The sequence below is a fragment of the Phaseolus vulgaris genome, chromosome 2 (genome assembly GCF_000499845.2).
Source record: "Phaseolus vulgaris cultivar G19833 chromosome 2, P. vulgaris v2.0, whole genome shotgun sequence".
NCBI lineage: Eukaryota > Viridiplantae > Streptophyta > Magnoliopsida > Fabales > Fabaceae > Phaseolus > Phaseolus vulgaris.
This window is the reverse complement of record NC_023758.2, coordinates 2,918,632-2,940,732: the sequence shown is the minus strand read 5'-3', so window position 1 is coordinate 2,940,732 and position 22,101 is coordinate 2,918,632. Positions and strand designations below refer to the sequence as shown.

The following is a 22,101-nucleotide window of genomic DNA, read 5'->3' as shown; positions in this document are numbered from 1 at the left end:
AAAAAATGGAATTTACCTAATGTTAATATGACAATTAATTAAATGTTAGAATTAAACTGTAGGGACTAAAGTCAAGTTAATTAAAAAATGTGTATATAAGTTTTAACGTTATCCAAGTCAAGTTTTCTTGTCAATATTAATATAATTAATAAAATAAAAATTAATAACATTTTTTATATATTTAATATTATTATTATTAATAATATTATTAAATATAAAATATTATTACTATTATTAAATATTATAAAATATAATTAATATTATTAAATATTAAATATAATTAATATTATTAAATATTAAATATTATTAATATTATTAAATATTATTAAATATTAAATATTATTAATATTATTAATATAATTAAATATTAAATATTATTAATATTATTAAATATTAAATATTAAATATTATTAATATTATTAAATATTATTAATATCATTAAATATTATTAATATCATTAAATATTATTAATATCATTAAATATTATTAAATATTATTAATATCATTAAATATTATTAAATATTATGTATATAATTATTATAATAATAGTTGGTAGGTAATAGAGATTCCTTGGTGATAGTTGGTAGGTAATAGAGATTCCTTGGTGATAGTTGGTAGGTAATAGAGATTCCTTGGTGATAGTTCGTAGGTAATAGAGATTCCTTGGTGATAGTTCGTAGGTAATAGAGATTACTTGGTGATAGTTCCTAGGTAATAGAGATTCGTGTGGGTAATATTTGGTAGGTAATGCTAAATTTATCTACGGATTCAGAATATGTGGGTAATGTCCGTAGGTAATGTTGTTCATAGGTAATATCTGTAGGTATTGCTAAATTTACCTACGGACTCAAATCCGTAGATAATACTAATTTTTTTTGTAGTGTTGATATCTCGCAATTGGGATATGGTGTAGAAGAATTACACAAATAATGTAGTAGTTATTTTCATATATTTATGTTTGAAAAAATAATTGTAATTAAAATGGAGGCTAAGGTTACCTTTTACAATAACTTTCTTTGTTGAAACATTGATTTTTGGAATAGATTTGACAGGATGAGGATGAGAGTGGTCATAGTGTTACTTGATTCCTTATAAATATTCCTTGTACCGGTATGCACAAGTCATCGCAACGAATAGGTTTTTCTAACCGAATTGACCGAGACTTATACGGACATGCAAGCCGACCGACACACTTAATTCATTAACACTCAAATCAAAGTCAGTAAAGCTAAACTACCATTAAAAATTAGGTAATACACTTATAAGTTCCTTCTGCAGGTAATCTCCCCCATTTAGCATTCACCCGAGACTGAGAGTTGAAAGAGTAGCACGAAGACTAAAAGGATCACGGGGAAGTCCCAACAACCTGTCCAAAGGAAAGTACGAAACTCTTCAATAGTTCTCTAGGTTTCATCACCCTAGTTAACAGGAACATTCTTGTACAATACACAATTCTGAAACACAACCTTTGAGTAGAGGCTCATAGGTATGTCCCCTCCAACTCAAGCAGAAGATGAGTCCTCTTCTTATATAGTAGCAGAAGATGCTGACGTAGCTCCTCTTCTTATTGGATGAACAGTGAAAGTTGGATTTGATGGGTCTCACCACTCTAGACCAAGAGATACTTCACTACAAAAAAATCGAATTTATCTAATGTTAATATATTTTATTTTTTAAATTTTAATTATTATTTGAATCTTTTTTTTATTATTATTATTTACAAATATTATTTTTTGCCAATTTTTATGATTATTATTGACAATTATTATATATGTTATGACAATTATAATTAATGTTAGAACTAAACTGTCTATAAGTTTTAACCATTACATCAGTCAAATTTTGTTGTCATGTTATGATTATTATTATATTTATGAGTATGACTATCAATATTAATATAATTAATAAAATAAAAATTAATAACATTCTTCATATATTTAATATCATTATTATTATTAATATTATAAAATATTATTAAATATTAAATATTATAAAATATAATTAATATTATAAAATATAATTAATATTATAAAATATAATTAATATTATTAAATATTATTAATATTATTAATATTATTAAATATTATTAATATCATTAATATCATTAAATATTATTAATATCATTAAATATTATTAATATCATTAAATATGATTAATATTATTAAATATTATTAATATTATTAAATATTAAAAATATTAGCAACAGAGAGTAGAAAGAGTAGCATAAAGATTAAAAGGATCACGGTAAAGTCCCAACAACCTACCCGAAAGAAAGAAAAAGACGAAACCCTTCAATAGTTCTTTAGGTCTCATCACCCTAACTAACCGGAACATTCTTGTACAATACACAATTCTGAAACATTGCCATTGAGTACAGTCTCTTAAGTATGTCTCCTCCAACTCAAGCAGAAAATTTCTATTGGCACCAACCCGAGACAAATCTGAATTGAGCAATCAGCTCGACCAAAATAATTCTAATTAGTTGATAAAGAGTGTAATTAATTTTGTATTTAAAAATTACACTTTAAAACACACTTATGTATGAATTCATATTTGCATATATAGTTAGGAATTAATTTATAGTAAATTGAATGAACATAAATCAATACAAAATTATTAAAAAGGATAATGTATTTTTAAATATTAATAAAGATTTAAAACTTTACAGTCGAGACTTTCAAAACGTGAAAAGCTCACATTTATATCCAGACTCAAATCTTTTAAGCAATAACATCATCGGTATATACTAATTTTTTTTACTAAAAAATAGCTCATCAATATAATATATTCTATAACTATAAATTCATGTTATTTATATCAGTAATTAAATTTGTATTAAAAAATTATATTTGTAAAAATAATTAGCTACTAAATCGAACTTTTTTCCTTTTTCTGCTTTGAATTAGAAGATCTTGCCTTTTACAATTTTCCACCACAAACGTGACTTTTGGATGTTTTCATAGGTCAACGAGGCAAGAGATGGTTGATCACTATAGCATAGCACTTTTCCCCTAATGTGTTCGTAGGATTAGAAAGAGACTTTACATAATTATGGTGCCAAAATTATTGTTCTTTGAAACTTACTTTCCCACTAACTCACTAATATTTATCCAAATCCGATTATGAATTCACACAAGAAACAGAATTGCTCATAAAGGAAACACGACAGAAGTTTTCATAACAAATACACAATGTTTAACATGAATTTGTTTTTTTTTATCGGAAATAAAAAATTAATAAATGAAAATTATTTCAGGGGTGATTCAACCCTTATAGATAAAGAACAAAACACCTTACCATACTCCTACCACGAAATACCTACTTGAATATCTAAGAAACAACTAAACACGAAACATGCATTTGTTTTACTTCCACTTATTAAAAATCTTTTTGATTTTACATATTTGTTGTAGTTCAAGTTTAGTATTGAGTTAATCTCTCATTTTTTTCATAAAAATTATATACTCATGTTTAGTAGACAACAATTTCTCGAATATAATTATCTTTAAAAGAAGATTCTCACAGATAGAAAAAGAAAAAAAAAAAGTTTGTAAACAAGAAATCGGTACATTATTTCATAGTAGTCAAACTGACGTTACAAATTTCATCATTTAATGAGCTCACTTAATGAGCTCATACATAGGTATATATACAGAGGAATGCTAGAAAGATATTTACTATCTTTAATTAATATTTTTTTTAAATATCTTATTGCCTTGTTACTATCTTTAAAATATCAATAACAGTGCCTATATATATACATATATTGATTTACACTTTTTTTTCTTATTTGAATTATACTAAACAAATTAAAAAGTTTGTTTTTTAAGAGTCTTGTTCATGATCTTTAAAATGTCTTGTTCCCAAATGATGCGGTATAAAAATCAAATTGGTAAAGTTAATGGAGATGAATATTCCTTGTCTGATGTGGTGCATCAAATGGAGCACGTAATCACAATGGAAAAAGGGATTCTGATGAACTCTAATTGCAAATGAATGACTTAAGTATAAAAGAGAAAAAAACATAGAAAAGAAAAACAAAAGAAATTTCTATTTACTTGTGTATTAGAGAGTAAAATACATGTTGTACATATAAAAAAATACTATGACTATCTCGAACGAAAAAAAAAACAAATAAAGTCCAATAACTTAAAACCACTAAATATGTAAACAGCCGTATTTCTTTAATTTTAAAGTAATAATTTTTTTTATTTCTTTTAACTCAACGGTGATTTTAGTTTTTAATTTTTTTAATAATATTCTTATACCTAACTAAAATAATTAATATATTTATATTGTAAAACACATAAAAGTGCTTAAAATGAAAAATATTTTTATATAAATTATATTCGTTGAATATTTTTTAATGAACGTGTTCTAATTTTAAATAACTGTTATATATTTTAGAAAGAAAATAATATTTATTACTGAGTCCCACTCACAGTATAAGGAAGTTGGCTTAGGATATTTCTTGGAAAGTTAAGGATTGAAGTAATTATCAAAGTAATTTTTCATGCCCTAGTCGTAAGCCATAGTAAATAAAAAATGGAAAAATAATGAAAAGGATTAGTTGAATACAAATGGTGGCTAGAACTTTCTTCTCCACTTTTCAATATAAGCAATTTACACGAGCAGTAGAATTAGTCAATGCAGTTGTTAACAAATATCAATAATAGTACCAGTTTTTACTTAAACTTTTCTCCTATTGTAGAAAAATCTGAAAAGATATTTTAAACGTCATTGAGTTTTCATATAGATGGTCCAAAGAGAGTAGAAATTCTCTTGTGGACTAGGTACGAGTTTTTCCACACAGGTGCGGTTTTGAGAAATAATTTCCTAAATAGATAGTTTGTGATTGATTTTCCCAAGTAGCACTGAATCGGTTCATTGTGAAAATTTGACTTTCATGAGTACACTCAATTCTCATTTTTTTTCTTATTAAAAAAATATTTTCAGAATTTGATTTTCGTCTGAATATTTTTTTTTCCAATAAAACAAAAGCGAAACAAGATTGTTCCGTAAGTCATTAAAATTTAATTTTTGAAAAATATAATTTTGATTTTTCACTTTTCCACTTGGACTCTTAAGAGGCTAAGATATTAGATTATATTTATTATTGGACAATTAATTATTTTTTCTCTGTCGTACTTTCTTTCCTCTTCTTTTCGTATTCAAGTTTCAACTCTCGATTGGGAGTGTACTTGTAAAAAAAGTTATTTGACACTCAAGTGAGTATTTAATTTTTGGGTGTTATTAATGTTATAATAAAAATGTACCTTTATTTTGTCTAATGTGCTTATTTATAAAGTTTGTAATTGACTCTATCATTGATATGTCGTATTTAATTATCTTAAGGTACTTACACTAGTCGGTCGAACAACATTTGTACGTGAGGATCCCACCAGAGCCTTCTACTTCTTATAGGCTATGAACTAGATTAGAATTATTCTCAACGAGTTCATAAGATGTGATCCCATTTTTTTCATCACGAAGGGCGAGGGGGCTATATTTCTGGGAGCGAACTCCAGTCGAATATGAATCGCCTGGATACAGGTGATGCCTTGGAATGGAAGAGAATTTCGAATCAGCTTTGTCTACGAACAAGGAAGCTATAAGTAATGCAACTAGGAATCTCATGGAGAGTTCGATCCTGGCTCAGGATGAACGCTGGCGGCATGCCTTACACATGCAAGTCGGACGGGAAGTGGTGTTTCCAGTGGCGGACCCGTAGGCTGAGGAGCAAAAGGAGGAATCCGCCCGAGGAGGGGCTTGCGTCTGATTAGCTAGTTGGTGAGGCAATAGCTTACCAAGGCGATGATCAGTAGCTGGTCCGAGAGGATGATCAACCACGCTGGGACTAAGTCTAAGTAGAGACCAAAGGTCTTAAGCAACCGATCCGGTAGAACAACTCAAAAGGTATAAAAGTATCGTTAATTTCTTCATACTCGTTCCAAGTTCGAAGTACCATTTGTACAAATAAGTAAGAATAATCCCCCATCATTCTTCTTCATATAGATAGAGATAGGATCTATGGAGCAATTACTTAGAAGTATATTTTGTGAAATAATCATTCTTATCTGATAGAAAAGGATCCCATGATCTAGACCAATCTTACCTGAGATCGAAAATCCCAAAGTTTATCTATGAAGAACAGAGCTAATTATATTAATGTCTATGATGGATTTATTTTTTTTATAATACTAATCGATAGGTCTTATTGTTAAGTACTACAATATCTCCTACATTTGAACTTGTGGATTCGAATCTATTAGTATGGGACATTTTCTTTTCCAAAGTAAAATGAAATCCCGCCATTCACAAGTTAAAACACACACGTATGTGAGCCCACGTATGTATGTGTGTTTTTAAATTGTAAACTACACTGTAAATTATCCTAAGGTTTGTTATTATCATCATCTTCTTATACGTTTTTGATAATTGATAAATTGTGTGTTGTTGGGCTATTCTTTTGTCTTAGGCCCATTGCTTTTGGGTCTGTTTGTTGTTTTTGTTTAGCCTTTTTAGTCCTTTTATCTGTGAGTAAGGTATATAACCTTGTAAACTCAGATTCTGATAATATTGTTTTCTTTTTCTTCTTGATCCTTTTCTCCTTCTTTACTCTTCTTTAGCGTTAAGCTTGTTTTTGCTTTTTTCTGGGCTCTTTGTTCTTGTTGCAGGCTTTTCTTGTGCCTTCTCCAGCCCATCTTCTTGATCTTTTTCTGTTATGGTAAGAGCTCTGCTGCGTCTCTGATTTTTCTCTTTTTTTACTTTCTTTGCTGATCTTATTCTCTTTTTTTTTCTTTTTCTCTATTTTTTTAGAATGGCTAACGAACAGCTTGTACAAAATTTTCTATATTTGCATGCGAATGAAAATCCAGCTACATAGCTAGTTTCACCGTTCTGGATTCTACAACTACTGATGGTGTTGTCTTCATGACCGATTGAATTTTTTGGATAGTTGTCTTCATGACCGGTGAATTTTTTTAGATTTTTGTTGGAGTTGGCGAAAACTTGATGAAGGATATGGAACAAGGGTGATCTCGATGGAGCTATGGTTTCCTTGAAGGTGCATGAGAGGTAGAGAGAGTGATTAGTTGGACAATATCACTTGGAGAGGTGAAAGAGAAGATTAAGGTGTCTATCAGAGAGTTTAGACAAGGGAGTGAGAAAATTTGCAAACTTGGGTAGCAATTCACTCATATATTGATCTTCTTAATTCATGAGCCAAACACCTCAATTTATAGGATAGAGGGTTGAACATTTTGGACCCAAAATTTGAAAATTCAAAATAAAACTCTTCAATGAAAAGGTGTCATGTGAAGTCATGTTTTCCATATTTAGCTCACACCTTTCATGCTAAATCTTCTTCACTCTTAAGTTGTCATGTGGACGTTCATGTGCTTTATGCCTAGGTAATTTTCGTCCTCTAATATACCTAGACGTTTTAGAGTTACATTGGGTTCAAAGAAGCCCAATTGTTACTCTAACTATACCTATTTTACTATTGGCCCAAATACAAGCCTAAAAGTCCATGCTACTTGGCCCAAATATTTTGTCCAATTATTTTATGCTACTAGGCCCAATACATGATCTATGAAATCCTAAACAACTTTATACAATTTATTTAAGCTAAAGCTTGGCCAAAAAATGATATTGACTAGTCAGCAGAAACTCAGTCTTCTTGTGTTCTTCTGATCAAAGCTCTAGTTTATGTTTTGATGACTTTGAGGTCTTCTTAGATATGTTTGTACATTCCTTCATCCTAGAGTTGTTCTCTTGATTGGGCATATGAAAATTTAAAAAAAAATCTCAATTAGACTCATATGTGCAAATAAGTCCATAAACAACCTCTAAGTCTTTATCATCCTTATTATGTGGTTGTTGTGTGTAACTGGGAGTTCTGTCATCAGTACCACTTATGGAGCAGAGTCAAATTCATTACATTGATTCAGGTTTGCATAAGTGATTGCTTAACCATGCATGTAAACTTCATAATCTTACATAAAATCATTAATATTTATTTAAGCGTGAATGTACAAAGTGAATTACATAAAATAAAAATAAAAATTGTTGTGTGTCTAAGTACCAACTCATGTTATAAGGTGAACTTCATCAACTTACCTTCATTCACTAAAGTGCACATTAGTATTTATTGCTTATCAAGAATATTCAAAGCAAAACACATAGAAAATAATTAACCTTTTGTGGGTTTTATTAATTAAGCATCAACTAAATATTACCTTAGGTGATTATTTAATTAAAATTTTAATTAGCTATTCTCTTAATTTGAAAACGATGACTTTTATATACTATTCTTAATTCTTATAATTTATTATTTTATTTATGTCAATATATGTTATATTCAATAATTTTTTACGTTTAATTTAGTTATAGACTAATATGATGAAGGTGGAATAAATAAGTTTGTTATTATATTTAAAAAACGTCAGTTATTATCTCAATTTATATTTACTATATACGTATCTGTCATAAAACATATAATTTAGGAGGAGGTAGTTTTATCTCTCAAAAAAGAATTCAAATACCATCATAAATAAACCATTGTTACCATCATAAAATAAAACTCTTAATGAAAACAATAACAGAAAATTAACAATAACTCATGAACCAACAATAATCATTCTTTAGTTTCAAGCATAAAAGCTAGAGATCTTTGGACAGAGAGGCTTCATATGTGTCTCTTACTTATAATTTCTTTGAAAGACAGTCTCCATATCTTCTAACGATCTTCCTTTAGTTTCAGGCAAAGAGGAATAGAACAACAAAGCCACAACATTGATACACGAAAACATAAAGAAAATCCCACCCATTGTTATGGCTTTATAAATAGAAATGAAACTTGTAACCACTACCACAGTAGAAATTCTGTTGACAATCACACAAACACTGAGGCCTTGTGCTCTGTACCTAAGGGGAAATATCTCGGAGCTATAAACCCATGTCACTGGTGCAATTCCAATAGACATAGAAGCCACAAAGATGTAGGTAAGAATAACAGTAAGATATGGTGCCCAAAATAGTTTTTCTTTGGAGTGTTCCACTATGGTTAAGCAAATACCCAACCCCAGCATGGTCATACTCAAACCTACAGCACTGATCAGCAAGAGAATCTTCCTCCCAAATTTATCTGACAAGAATATTGATATGAATGCAAATGCAACTTTGCTCACTCCTATACCAACAGTGGCAAGCATGAGTGTGCTTTTATCAGTGATTCCTGTTCTAGCAAACACCCTTGGACTATACAATAAAATAACTGCACTTCCACCAATCCGCAGGAACAGATGAAGTCCAACTGCTGCAATCAGTATCCTACGTACAAGAGGTGAAGCTTCACAAAACAACTCCTTCAGAGCTCCTGTGCCGCTACTAGTTTTCTTTGGAACCTCCACAGTGTCTAGGGTGCAACTTCCATCAACTCCAACAACATCTTTTATTTCCTTCAACCTTTGTTCAGCTTCTTCCTTCGCATTAGAGACTAGTAAAAGCACTTTCCTGGCCTCACCTACACGTCCTTGCGTGACTAACCACCTTGGAGACTCTACCAACTTCAGCATGAGAAGGATCAGGCAAAGTGAAGGAGCTGCAGGAACAGCCACCATTATCCTCCATCCAAGTCTCAGTGACAATTTCCCAAAGAAATAGTTTGACATGTATCCGAGCAAGAATCCTGTGTTAACGGAGAGTGTTGGGAGAGAGGTAAAAAAGCCTCTGGAAGAAGGAGGTGAAATCTCTGCACTATATAGTGGTGCTACCACCATTGCAAAACTCACACCAACTCCAACTATACAATTTCCAACCATTAAGATTGGATAAGGTTGGCCACAGCCCATTATAATTGAACCTGATAAGAAGGCGATGGAAGCTATAATGATGGTGTAACGACGACCTAGATAATCAGCTGTTCTTCCTGCAATCAAGCTACCTGGTAGGGCACACAAATGTGACATACCTACTAGAAGTTGTATTTGCAGGTCACTGATTTTAAGATCTTCTTGAATGAATATCAGTGCTCCACTCATCACTCCTGTGACTAAAGAATAATATAGTTTATGAAGCTCTTATCATTTGTCCGGTTCATGAAAATTTGCAATAATATTAGTTCCGAAAATAAAAACATTGAGACATCAATGTTTGGGATAAAGAACATTTTATAGACTCACCATAACCAAACATAGCAGAAACAATAGAGGCAGCAAGCGCAGAGGCGCACGCATACTTGTTCAGTCTTGTATTGCTGTCCCCGTTTTCCATGAACTCTTGTCCGTCTGTGTTTTTATCTTCCGAAGACATTTTTTTTATTTTGAACTAAAAATTGTTCAAAAGCTAAAAGCTAGTCATAATCTTTACGTACACAATAATATTCATGTTTATAAGAGTTCGTGACAGGAATTGTTCATTAATTTATATAATATTTTCTTTAAGCAAGAAATTGTTGCTTCATTCCCTTAGAGGTTGCATTTGATGAGAAATGTCATATATTATTATCGTCATTGTAAAAGGCTTGCTCTTTAACGCAGCTGTTTATACAACTCAGAAATAACCCTTCGTGGAGACAGAAAGCCAATGATAAAATCTCTATCATTGGAATTTATTTACGTTGCAAAAGCATTTTTTTAATTATTGCACATAATTTGTAAGGAATTAGCGTAAACAAATTCATTGCAGAATCAACTCAAATGTAGACGGTAGAAGGTAAATATAAGAGGAAGAAAAAAAAATCACATAACAAAAATTATGTTGTTCAATAGAAGTGTTAAGTGTCATTATTTAATAATATTTCATGTAAAATGGTTAGATATTTATGGATTTTAATTGTGACTCAATCATAATTTAAGAAATTATAATTCAATATTATATTTTTGAGTTATGTGATTAATGGAACTATTTAATCTTAATTTTATGATATTTTCAGGAATTTAAAGGAAGATGGAGCAAAATTTTAATTATTTTTAATCAAATTTTTTAGCATCTTCATACTTCAATTTATATTTTTATCTTAATTAAATGAATTGAAATATAAATAAAATTTTAATTTTACAATAATAAAAAATAAGTTTTTTTTTATAATTAGTGAAATTTTAATTTAAAAAAAATAAAAAAAATTATTATGCGGACTGATCCACAGACCCACGAATTACTTTTTATGCGGGCCAGTGAATTTAGCCCACACTCCTAACACAGATGAACAAACTCAACTCACATTTTACTGACTAAACGTGGAACGGACCTATGCAAAACGAGTCGGATTACCACGGTCTAGTATAATTAAAGTGTGTAAAATCTTTTTAAAGATTTTAGTGGGTCAATCTTAAAAAATTGAAAAGAAAGTTTGCTTACCTACACTACCTTTCATTATTAACTAATAAATATTCAATTAAAAAATTGTGATGAATATATCTGAATCTATTCGTTAAACACTAAATTATATGATAAAATATGAAATAGATAGAAAACAAAATAAAATAATATGAAATATCTTCCTTAATCATGCCTCTTGAGGCGGATTGCAGGTAATCCATGGATGGTTAAAACCACTTGGTCCATAGATAATGGAGGCAAACCGAATATAAACCCACTGTGAAAGGATGGTATGATATGTTAATTAATTAAAAAGTCGTTATTAATATAATTTTTAATATATAATTACATAAATACTAATGCATTTATCATATAGAATAATATTTTATTCGATTATTATGTAAAAATAATTACATTATTAACAGATAAACTATTATATCTTTTACAAAATCTTGTTTGATCCTTTTATTTTATTTAAATAAGGTATGAAGTTTAATTTTAAAAAATTTATAAGAAAAAAAAGGACCGGCTTATTCGTAATACTTGGAGCCTTTTGATTGATTTTACTTTATCGCAAGAGACTTCTCCATCTGTAATTTTTTATTCTTGCAATTCTTGGTAATGAAATGGTTAACCTACTCTATATTTTTCCTTTATCTAGGTGGAACCTTTTCTTAAAAATTTTACGGTACTTATTGAATGATTCGAATAGGAGGATTAAAAATATCAAATTATTATAAAGGAACCAAAATAGAATATTTAATTCTAGGGAATGTAAAAAGTCAAATTATTTATAGATGCAGTAATATTTAATTATATATTATAATATGCATTCATAAAAAATATAACATAGTTAATGAAAAAAAGAGCAGTTAGTGAAGAAAAGAAAACATTTGTTGATCAACGATAACCTTTATTTGTAGAATATAAAGCTACCTCAGATGTTTTTGTTTTTACGAAACTTTGACGGCAGATCTTTAAAATAATATATTTGTGTTGGAAATACGTATTTGATATTCATATATTTTTTTAATCTCAAATTCTACATCACTGGAAATTTGGGGAGGAGTTTGATGATTATAAATTAATTTCTCATTTATTATTCTGTTGTATTTATTAGTATTATGCTTCTTTCTTTTCTGTTGTAATATAGTATTCAATATTATTTGTCGGTAGCTCTGTTAGTGTTCTTTCGGTTCCTTTCACTAGTTGTATTGGTTTAATGAGGAAATTATCTGATTTTTCCAACAATATTCGTATAATACATATCGGTGAAGTCTCCAATTCAAAAAAAAATATTTTTTAGATCTCTAACAATTCTAACACAGTTCCAACAAAATTTTTAAAAAAACAAATAAATTATTTTTCTAAAAAAATCAAACTTGTTGTATAAGTTTTTTATTATGATTATAAATATAAAGAAGAAATCCTTTGAATTAAGCATTATATCTTTCTATTAAAAAGAACACTTAAATATATATATATATATATATATAAATATTTATTATCAATTTATATTTATAATTTATAACAATATAATATATAAATTGATGTCTCTCTCTTTTACATTTTTTTCTATTATATTTAAAATTTCATTTGTTGCAGTGGGGCTTCATTTGTATCTCCAACTGAGATTTTTTTCCAAAGATAGTCTCCATGTCTTCTAATGATCTTCCTTTTGTTTCAGGCAAAGTACAGTAGAAGAACAAAGCCAAAGCATTGATAGCCGCAAACAAAAAGAAAGTTTCACCCATTGTTGTCCTTTTGTATATTGAAATGAAACTTGTAACCACTATGACATTTGTGATTCTGTTCACAGTCACACAGACAGCAAGACCTTGTGCTCTGAACCTCAAGGGAAAAATCTCTGCACTATAAACCCATGTTGTTGCCCCAATTCCAAGTGTCATAAAAGCCACAAGGATGTAGGTAACAACAATAACGGTAAAGCTTATTTCCCACCCTGCTTTTTCATTGGAGTTCTCCACTATGGTCATGCAAATGCCCAATCCTAAGAAGCTCACAGCCATGCCTCCTGCACCAACCACAAAGAGAACCCTCCTCCCAGCTTTATCCATTAAGAAAGTTGATATGACTGAAAATATAATTTTACTGGCTCCAATGCCAACTGTGGCTAGCATGAGCATGCTTTTGTTAGTGATTCCTGTTCTCTCAAAGATTCTAGGACCATATAACAAAATAGCTCCTATTCCTCCAATCTGAAGGAATGCATGAACTCCAATTGCTGCAATAAGTATCCTACGCACTGGTGCTGAAGGTTTACAAAACAGTTCCTTCAGAACTCGAGCACCACTGCGAGTTTTCTTTGGAACCTCAGCAATGTCTAGGCTGCAGTTTTCATCAATTCCAACAGCACCTTTTATTTCCTTCAAGCGTTGTTCAGCTTCTTCTTTTGTATTAGAGACTAGTAAAAGCACTTTCCTGGCCTCACCTACGCGTCCTTGCATGACTAACCACCTTGGAGACTCTACCAACTTCAGCATGAGAAGGATTAGGCCAAGTGAAGGAATTGCAGGAACAGCCACCATCATCCTCCATCCAAGCCTCAGTGACAATTTCTCAAAGAGGTAGTTTGAGACATAGCCAAGCAAGAGTCCTATGTTGATGGAAAGTTCAGGGAGAGAGGTGAAAAAGCCTCTGTAAGAAGGAGGTGAAATCTCTGCACTATAAACTGGTGCAATAATGAGTGCAAAACCCACGGCAACCCCAAGAATGCAATTTCCAATCATTAGAACTAGATAGGATGGAGCACAGGCCATTAGAATGGATCCCAATGAGAAGATGATGGATGATAGAATGATGGTGAGGTGACGACCTTTGTAATCAGATGTTCTTCCAGCAGCCATGCATCCAGGTAATGCGCTTACATGTAACATGCCTGCTAGTATCTGCACTTGCAAGTCATTGATTTTAAGATCTTCCTTTATCAGTACTAGTGCTCCAGACATCACTGCAATAACTACACAATAATCTTCATCATCATCATAATCATAATCTCTCTAGTTTCTTAAAATATTACTACTTTTTTATAACAAAAAAGAGACCAGTTGTATCTTCATTCTGCCATCTATAAGACCATTTATTGCAGATACAATTATCTTCCTTGCTACAAAGACAGCAAAGGAAGAAAACAAAAACGAGAAGAAGTACTTTCTTTAATTATTCACAACTAATGTTAATAGGATTCAAGAAAAAGTTACTTTCTTCTTTTCTTTCTGTTAAACAGTTCTTCAAATATATAACCATTTTTTCTTTCTTTCTTACTCTTGTCTTTCTCAAATGAGATAGAAAGTGGGTCACTCACCATAACCAAATACTGCAGAGATAATAGAGGCAGCCATCACTGAGGCACAGGCATACTTGTTGAGCCTTCCATCACTGTTCCCATTTTTATCAATACCGTTTTCCATGGATAGTTGCTTGAGTGTGTGTTTTTCTTCCTGGGTGGTAGCAGCCATTTTTAGATTTTGATCTGAAAAGAGTTCATAAATGACTTAGCCTTTGCTTCACCTACACACTTTAACTGAAAACTGTAAACAGACCATGACGCCAATCATTTATTAATTTTATCATTTTTGTTTCACCAAAGGTTGCTTCGTTCTCTAAAATGTCTCATTTTGTGAGAAGTTAGTTTCATAATATACTATATTTAACCCTTTGATATTTATAAAGTTATTTAACCCTTCACAGTAGGGTATATGTTTTTCTATTGCGAAATTAATTACTTTCTACCAACCTTTAAACAAGGTGTTGTAGCCAAATAACATTTATTATGGTTTCAGGTTAATCAAATTAGTTACTCTTCACAGTTTGATTTGTCCAACTTTTATTCGGAATAGGTCTAAAGACTAACATTGAGATGAAAAGTTTTATAGCAATTTTTAATTAATGTTTTATTAATTTTTAAATTTTATTTATAATAATATATAAAAAAAAGTTGTTTCATTTGATATACAACTTTTATATTCATAAGTATAATTAGATACTATATTTTTGTATATCTAATAATAAAAATAAAAATAAAGTTTCTTTTAGAGGCAATTTTTTTTCTCTCTTGTTAAGATATAATTGAAAACTGACTAATTTTTTGTCTCTAAAAATAATAAAACTAGAAACTAATTTTTTAGTTTCTAATCATCATATAATTACATACTTAAATTTTTATTCACTGTGATTTGAATTTAAATACTAATTTTGAAGTGATTAAATTTTATAAAATTAATTATTAATTTATAATTTATAAAATATTTTAAATTAATATGAATAAATTTACTGATTTATTAATTTTAGTATAATATTAAAATAATTAATATTAATTTAAAAATTAAATTTAAAATAGTATTTTTAATCTTTTAATTTCATTTAAACATAAAATTAAATTAATAATAAATTCAAAATATTATTTAAATTAAAAATTTATAAATTATAAATATGCATACTTTTTAAAAATTTATTTAATTTTTTAAATTTGAACAAATAGTATGGAGATATCTCTCACTCTCCGACTCATGCGTCAAACTTTACTGGCGACAACCTTTTCTATTCATCTCTCACTCTCGACGACAACACATTTTACCGACGGTAACACATTTTGCGATGGTCATTGACGCTTCTCTGTTCTGAAGGGAGGCCAACCTTTTCACTCTTTGTAAGTTTCGATTCGGACTTTATTATCGTCCTTTGCCTTTTATTCTTGTCTTTGCCTTTTGAAACTGAAACTACAGATAACACACTTCACTTTACCCCTAATGTTTGGTTGAATGAACATATAATAATGTAATTTGTTAATGTTGTTAATACTAGAACTGAACTTTCAGGTGCTTCTATGTATTTTCATGAATTTGTTATAAATTCCGCAACTGTAGCTAGAAACTCAAAGCACCGTTGTGATTGTTTAGATTACAGAGAAATGCTGTTTCATTAGATAATTATGTGAGGTTTGAACATTTTTTTAGAGAAAAAAAGATACCAATTAAAACCAATCTTCTGGAATCGTTTTGTATCAGTTTTGGAATGGTTTGGTATCTTGCATTTATGGTTAACAAATTGTCTACGTAACTCCACAGTTTCAGAAGGGTTTGGCATCTTCCTTTGAGGGTTGACAAATTGGCCACATAACTCCAGAGTTTTAGAATTTTTTTTGCATAATTCATTGGTGGTTAACAAATGTTTTGGTATATTTCATTGATGGTTAACAAATGTTTTGGTATATTTCATTGATGGTTAACAAATGTTTTGAAGAGATATGATAATGCAGGATAACCAAAATCCCTGGAAAATCGACCATTGAAGAATGAATGCATTGTATTGATTTTATAATTGCATGCTGTAGGGACGCGATGTGTCATATTAATCAGATTCTGCATACAGACATAACTTATCTTACGGCTACCTTTAAAATTCAAGATTGAAAGAAAATGTTCTCATTGAAAGTTGATGGTGGAAAGTGATAGACAACATCCTTTGACCTTAACCTTTACCTTGGATCTTGAGGCTGATAAGTTTGTGCTTGTATACCAAACCTTCATATCTTTAGTAATTCGGTGAATTAAATTACAGGTGCCAAGTCAAAGCTTCAAAATATGGGGTTAAAAAAATTAAGATTATCATAAACCCTATCAGCTTCGTGGTGTTTAAAAATTGAGCTCAAAGAATATAAAATCCAGTAAAGCTTTGACAGCAAAAACCCTGGCATATTAGAAACAATTTGAAGTTGGCGATAATGCAGAAGAAGATGTGTCTTGTTTACGTTAATGTTTGGTTGAATGAACAAATAAAAATAATAATAATACTAATAATAATAATAATGTACACAACTTTATTCATATATGGCACTATAGGGCATTAACAAAATTTTGTATATGCTAAAAAATTGTCAACGGAAAGAATGGTTTTTAAGAAGTCTTATATTTATTAATAGGTTTTATATAAGAAACGGTTTTGTTGAATGTTTCCTAAGTACTATGTGTATTAATATGTGTTAGGTAAGCAAATAGGTTGAATTCTTTTAATCCAAGGCTAGCATCTGGGGCTGTAAGTTTCTCTCGTTTCTTTGTGAAAAAAAGGTTAGACATTTTTTATTTTAGTAGTTATATTTTTCTTTGTGATTTTCTTTATGTTCATAGTTTTTAGGGGATATTTTATTGATCTCAAATAAATTAAGCAATGACAGATTATAAGACTTTATTTTATAGTTGAATGATGCATTGTGTTATACAACAAATTATGGATATTTGTTAAAATCGAAGTTGGATGTATGATAAATTAATGTCTAATACACTACAAGAAAAAATCATGAAATAAAAATCAATCTTTAGAGACAAAAAATAATTAGTTGTTATAGTGACTAAATTAGAAACCATTTTAAAGACTACAAAAATTTTGATTTCTAAATTAGTTTATATTATTGTTAAATAATTTTTAAATTAATGTGTAATTAGGAATCAAGGTTTTTGCTATCAATTATTTATGATTAATTCTATTTTATTATTTATTATGCACCTGTGTTTATGACTCTGTTAGTTAAAAACAATAATATAGGGTAAAGGGGTAAAAGTGTCCTTGCAACTTACATTTATTCTCTTACCCTCACTCTCCTTTCTATCTCACCATTTCTATTTAGAAAAATGATACTTATAATTTTTTTAGTCGTATACAAATTTTTATATGATAAAAATTTTTATGTGGTAAGTTTAAAAATAAATATATATATATATATATAAAATAAATTTATAATTATATTATATTAAAATAATAATATTAAAAGTTATAATGTGATTATATAAAAAATTGAATTTTCAATATATCATTTAGTTTCTACTTAATTCTTCCTTCACTTTCTCCGCTTCCTTTTCTTCATTACACAACAAAACATTAGCTAATAATGCTTCTTTATGTTTATTGGTTTCAACTATTGCTATTAGCTTATTGTTTTCTTAAGGCTCTTTTTATATTAGGTCAGATTAAATTAAAAAAAAATTACAACGAGTTTAAAACAAACACTATCAGCTTAACAATATTTATTATGTGGATTCTATAAAGTTTTTTATGTTGGTTTTTGGTATAATCAAGAAGCTTGCAAGTAGGCAAATGACCTGCCCATGTACACCAACTTGCTCACTCATCACATCTCAAACACTCAAGTTTCTGCTTTCTGTATGGAAAGTGTTTATAAGCAATGTCATTGTTACTGTAATTTTAAACACGTGTCTTTCAATCTTTCACTATATTATAGTTCTCTGTTCAGTTATTTATTGAAGGATTTTCATGTCTCTCTGTATTTATGTGACTATGTGACAAAACACAAATTTAAGAGTTAAATTGATAAATATTATGAACAAAATTCTAAGTAACATTGGTTTAGTGGGGTTGGCTACAAAGATCAAATGCTGATGTATTCTTCTATTGGGAATCGTATTTCTGTGTTCTACTTTTTATAACATGTCCAAGAGACTCTTCATGATAAAGTCGTCCACTTCTTCGTTTCAGTGCTATTAAGCACTTGAAAGTCCTCCAAAAAAGGGTACTTCAGCAATTTGCTCCTGAATACTCTTTGGAGGAACTTCTGGGATTCCTGAAAAAGGTTGGCATGAGAACTAGCCCTGCTATTGTTTAGAAAGAGTTTAAAAGTTCAGGTTCTGATGTGAATGCTTGTGGTGAACTTGTTGGTACCGATAGTCTTCTCAAATTGTTCTCTAAAATTATTTCTTTGGAAGCTACAAGTCTGCGGTGGTTTCCTGAAGAAACAAAATTCTTCATGGCAGTTGGTTATTTGGACTAAATCTGGTTTGGATTGTGATACGTTAGAATGTAAATTCAGCAATCTCTTCCACTAATACCACGTCTTTCTCACTTGTTCATCACTCTTAGTCAGGGTGAGAGCAATTACATAGAGAAGATCTCTGCCAATTGATATTTCATTGAAGTTAACAAAAGTTCTATATTTCTGTCTTCTTGTTTGGGTGACATTATGCGGCTTCTGTTTACCTTGGCAGCTTCCAAATGATATGATGACAAGGATTGAACGAAATTGAAATTTCCAAAACTATGCTTTCAGAGTGTGATTCTAAAATTGCTGTGGATGATGCTCATAGTTTTGATGGCCCGCATGATGAAGTTGCATATGATATCCATGGTTATTATGTGTTGAAATCAAACAAGATGGTTCATTCAGGTTGTTTTTATCTTCCTCCCCTCAAAAGGAAAAGAGAACATTGTTTTCACTCCATGGGAGGTCAAATTTTTTTAAAAAGAAGTAGTACATCCACTTACTATATGTATTGGTTTTTGCAGAGATTTTGTGATTGAGAGTGTACCAAGCCAAGCTGAAGAAGGCTGAGATAGTTCAGGCTGCTAGTTGAAAACTCAGTAGGGAGGTCACCAACAATGAACATACCAAGGTAATTTGATCTTTTTCATGAGGTGGCTACGATACACTATTTAAGTTTTATCTTAATTTTATGCGTTTCCCTCATTAAGGACCATTCACAGGTCTGCTCAGCCTTTTGATTAAAGTTCATAATGTTTCAACTAATTTCACTCTACTTATTATGGTTGAAGATCTACATTGAATAGATAAGTTCACTTTACCTGACAATTTACAACAGATTGAATACATTATGAAAAACTGAAGATTTTCAGCAGCACCCCGTATTCACAATGTTCAAAACGTCTTAGTAAGAGTAACAATGATGTATTTGAACAGTGGCATGTTATTGATATGTAGGATGAAACTTACTGTGTGATATAGAAGGGTAACTTTTGCAAAGGAATTCTAAATGGGTTTCAGACTCTTTAGCTGTCTGCCTCTCAAGAACACGTTTGTCCATCCATGATGATTGCTATTTGATTTTACAGATGTTTATTATCATATCAAGAGGCCCCCAGATCAGCTGGGTCCCCAACCATTAGAAAAAGGTGAAAGCAAAAGTGGTAACTCGTGAACGACTACTATTTGATTTAACTTTCTGGTTCAATCAGGTTCCTGATTTCCTATTGGGATTTCTTATTTAGTTTCAGCATTGTAAAAGAACTTATGATTGCTACTAGAATGGGACTAAAAAGTGATCGTATCTTTCATCACTATGCCTTTGACGTTTGAGCCTCTTTCAGGACACCAGCCTCAATCAACATACTGTACCTCTTCATTCTTTTCATTGCTTAGGAAACTGCTTAAATTCCATGCCAATCTTCTCTTCTACATTTAGTAAACTACAGAAACTAGTAGCATGTACCCAAAAAAATCCTACCAAAGTTGCCAGTGGCATACACTTTTTAGCCCTTTATGCGTCCTTCAATTTCATGGATCCATATTTTAAAACCCAATAATCAAGCTTGTATATGTGAAGTTTAGCGTATATTGTTGGGAGTATATAAGCCTTTTTTTATATAAGTTGGCTTTAGAAAGAAAAAGAAAAAGATAATTGATCTAAAATGGATTAAAAGATGAAACCAAATCACCCTCATTTGACTTATTGATGGCCACTGCAAGTGCAAAGAAAGAGTGTGACTTACTGTTTGTTTGCTTGTTTGTTTGTTAATGCTCCATAGACATTACACTTGTAAAAAAATTGTCATTTCTTTGAAAACAAAATGATCCATCAGCTGAAACTGAATTTTCATGCGTCTAATCAAACGTGAAAGTTATTTGCATCCCTTGCTTTCTCTTCCCCTGGCCTAAAACAAGTTGCAATAGGTGGTAGAAAATGAAGAAGAAAAAAGAAGATCCTATTGGTCGAGTTTGGCTTCAGTGTGAAGAATACACTGCTGACAGTAGAACTACCAAGAGGAGAAGCATGATTACAAGGGGGTGGCGCAGTGTTGAAAGTTGAAACTAAGACCACCTATAGTCGCCATCGCATCTCACAAAGGAAAATGATGGAATTCTCCTTTTTCATATGTTTTATGTCACATATGCGAGCTTCTAAAAAGGGTGCTTACATTCACCGTCCAAATTCTCCACTCTTATCCATATCTATCTGCATAGTGGGGAGGGAACTTCTAATGTAATGAAGTGGTCATTGACATGTTATCATTTTTTTTTTTCAGCTTCTCAACAACATGACACCACCAAAACTAAAAAGAAAAAATAAAGAGGGACTGAGTGATAAAACAGTGTTACTTTAAAATTATTGAGGTTCTAAGTTTTCTTTTTTCCAAAATCAATTATTTTTTCACACATTTTTTATTTTGAAGTAAATTTGATATTGTTCCCGTATGTACATATAGTCTCACATCGCTCAGGAGTCGAGGTCAATAGTAGTTTATATACTTCATCAATCCATCAAGACGTCTTTTAAGGACAAAATCGTGATGGAATACCAACTTCCAAGACGAAAAATATCTCGAATGCGATGTTTGACCCCTAACTATGTTATTTCTTGAGATCGGAACAGATATTATGAAAATATTACCGTTACAATTCGTTGTTTTTTGCTTACTAAGGTAATTTAATGTTTTGGATTGTGCTTGGAATTTTGGAATTTTGGCTAGTCACTTTTTTTTGGCGAATCAATGAAGTTCTTCTGTCCTAAATTTGGATTCTTTTCTTCGGCAGAAAGATTATGGACACGAATTGTACAGTGTATAGTATTAGTCATATCAACCCTATATATGCCTTTGGATTTGAGTTGAAGTTGAAGATTAAAATTTGGTGAAAAATGAAATAATTCCGTATTTAATGGTGACAAGGAAAAGGTTGTTATTGTCCATGGCGTGGTGCCTGAAAGAAGCATTAGAATTAATGGCATGTGACACACT

General features: G+C 30.4%; 2 protein-coding genes and 1 long non-coding RNA gene across 5 annotated transcripts; 1 reads left to right on the top strand and 2 right to left on the bottom strand.

The window, feature by feature from the left end:
• Window positions 1-8,626: 8,626 nt before the first annotated feature.
• Window positions 8,627-10,504, bottom strand: LOC137809586 (probable polyol transporter 6). Its single transcript, XM_068610699.1, has 2 exons — window positions 10,185-10,504; window positions 8,627-10,054 (listed from the first exon to the last, which is right to left on the bottom strand). The coding sequence occupies exons 1-2, from the start codon at window positions 10,312-10,314 to the stop codon at window positions 8,703-8,705; spliced, it is 1,482 nt and encodes a 493-aa protein (XP_068466800.1). The 5' UTR covers window positions 10,315-10,504; the 3' UTR covers window positions 8,627-8,702.
• Window positions 10,505-12,868: 2,364 nt separating this feature from the next.
• Window positions 12,869-14,941, bottom strand: LOC137809584 (probable polyol transporter 6). Its single transcript, XM_068610698.1, has 2 exons — window positions 14,648-14,941; window positions 12,869-14,302 (listed from the first exon to the last, which is right to left on the bottom strand). Exons 1-2 carry the CDS (start codon window positions 14,799-14,801, stop codon window positions 12,915-12,917), a joined length of 1,542 nt encoding a protein of 513 aa, XP_068466799.1. The 5' UTR covers window positions 14,802-14,941; the 3' UTR covers window positions 12,869-12,914.
• Window positions 14,942-18,310: 3,369 nt separating this feature from the next.
• On the top strand, window positions 18,311-20,421 carry LOC137810202 (uncharacterized). 3 transcript variants are annotated; one of them, XR_011080852.1, is made up of 4 exons: window positions 18,311-19,217; window positions 19,338-19,516; window positions 19,636-19,742; window positions 20,200-20,421. It is a non-coding gene; the product is annotated as an uncharacterized lncRNA (long non-coding RNA). The 3 variants fall into 3 exon arrangements; XR_011080853.1 differs by having other exon boundaries at window positions 19,834-20,421; XR_011080851.1 differs by having other exon boundaries at window positions 18,312-19,217; window positions 19,636-20,421.
• The last annotated feature ends 1,680 nt before the right edge of the window (window positions 20,422-22,101 follow it).

Coding starts and splice junctions, on each gene's coding strand:
- LOC137809586 (XM_068610699.1), bottom strand. CDS start 10,314: ATGTCTTCGGAAGATAAAAACACAGACGGACAAGAGTTCATGGAAAAC. Junction 10,055..10,184: donor TTCTGCTATGTTTGGTTATG/GTGAGTCTATAA, acceptor ATTATTCTTTAG/TCACAGGAGTGATGAGTGGA.
- LOC137809584 (XM_068610698.1), bottom strand. CDS start 14,801: ATGGCTGCTACCACCCAGGAAGAAAAACACACACTCAAGCAACTATCC. Junction 14,303..14,647: donor CTCTGCAGTATTTGGTTATG/GTGAGTGACCCA, acceptor ATTATTGTGTAG/TTATTGCAGTGATGTCTGGA.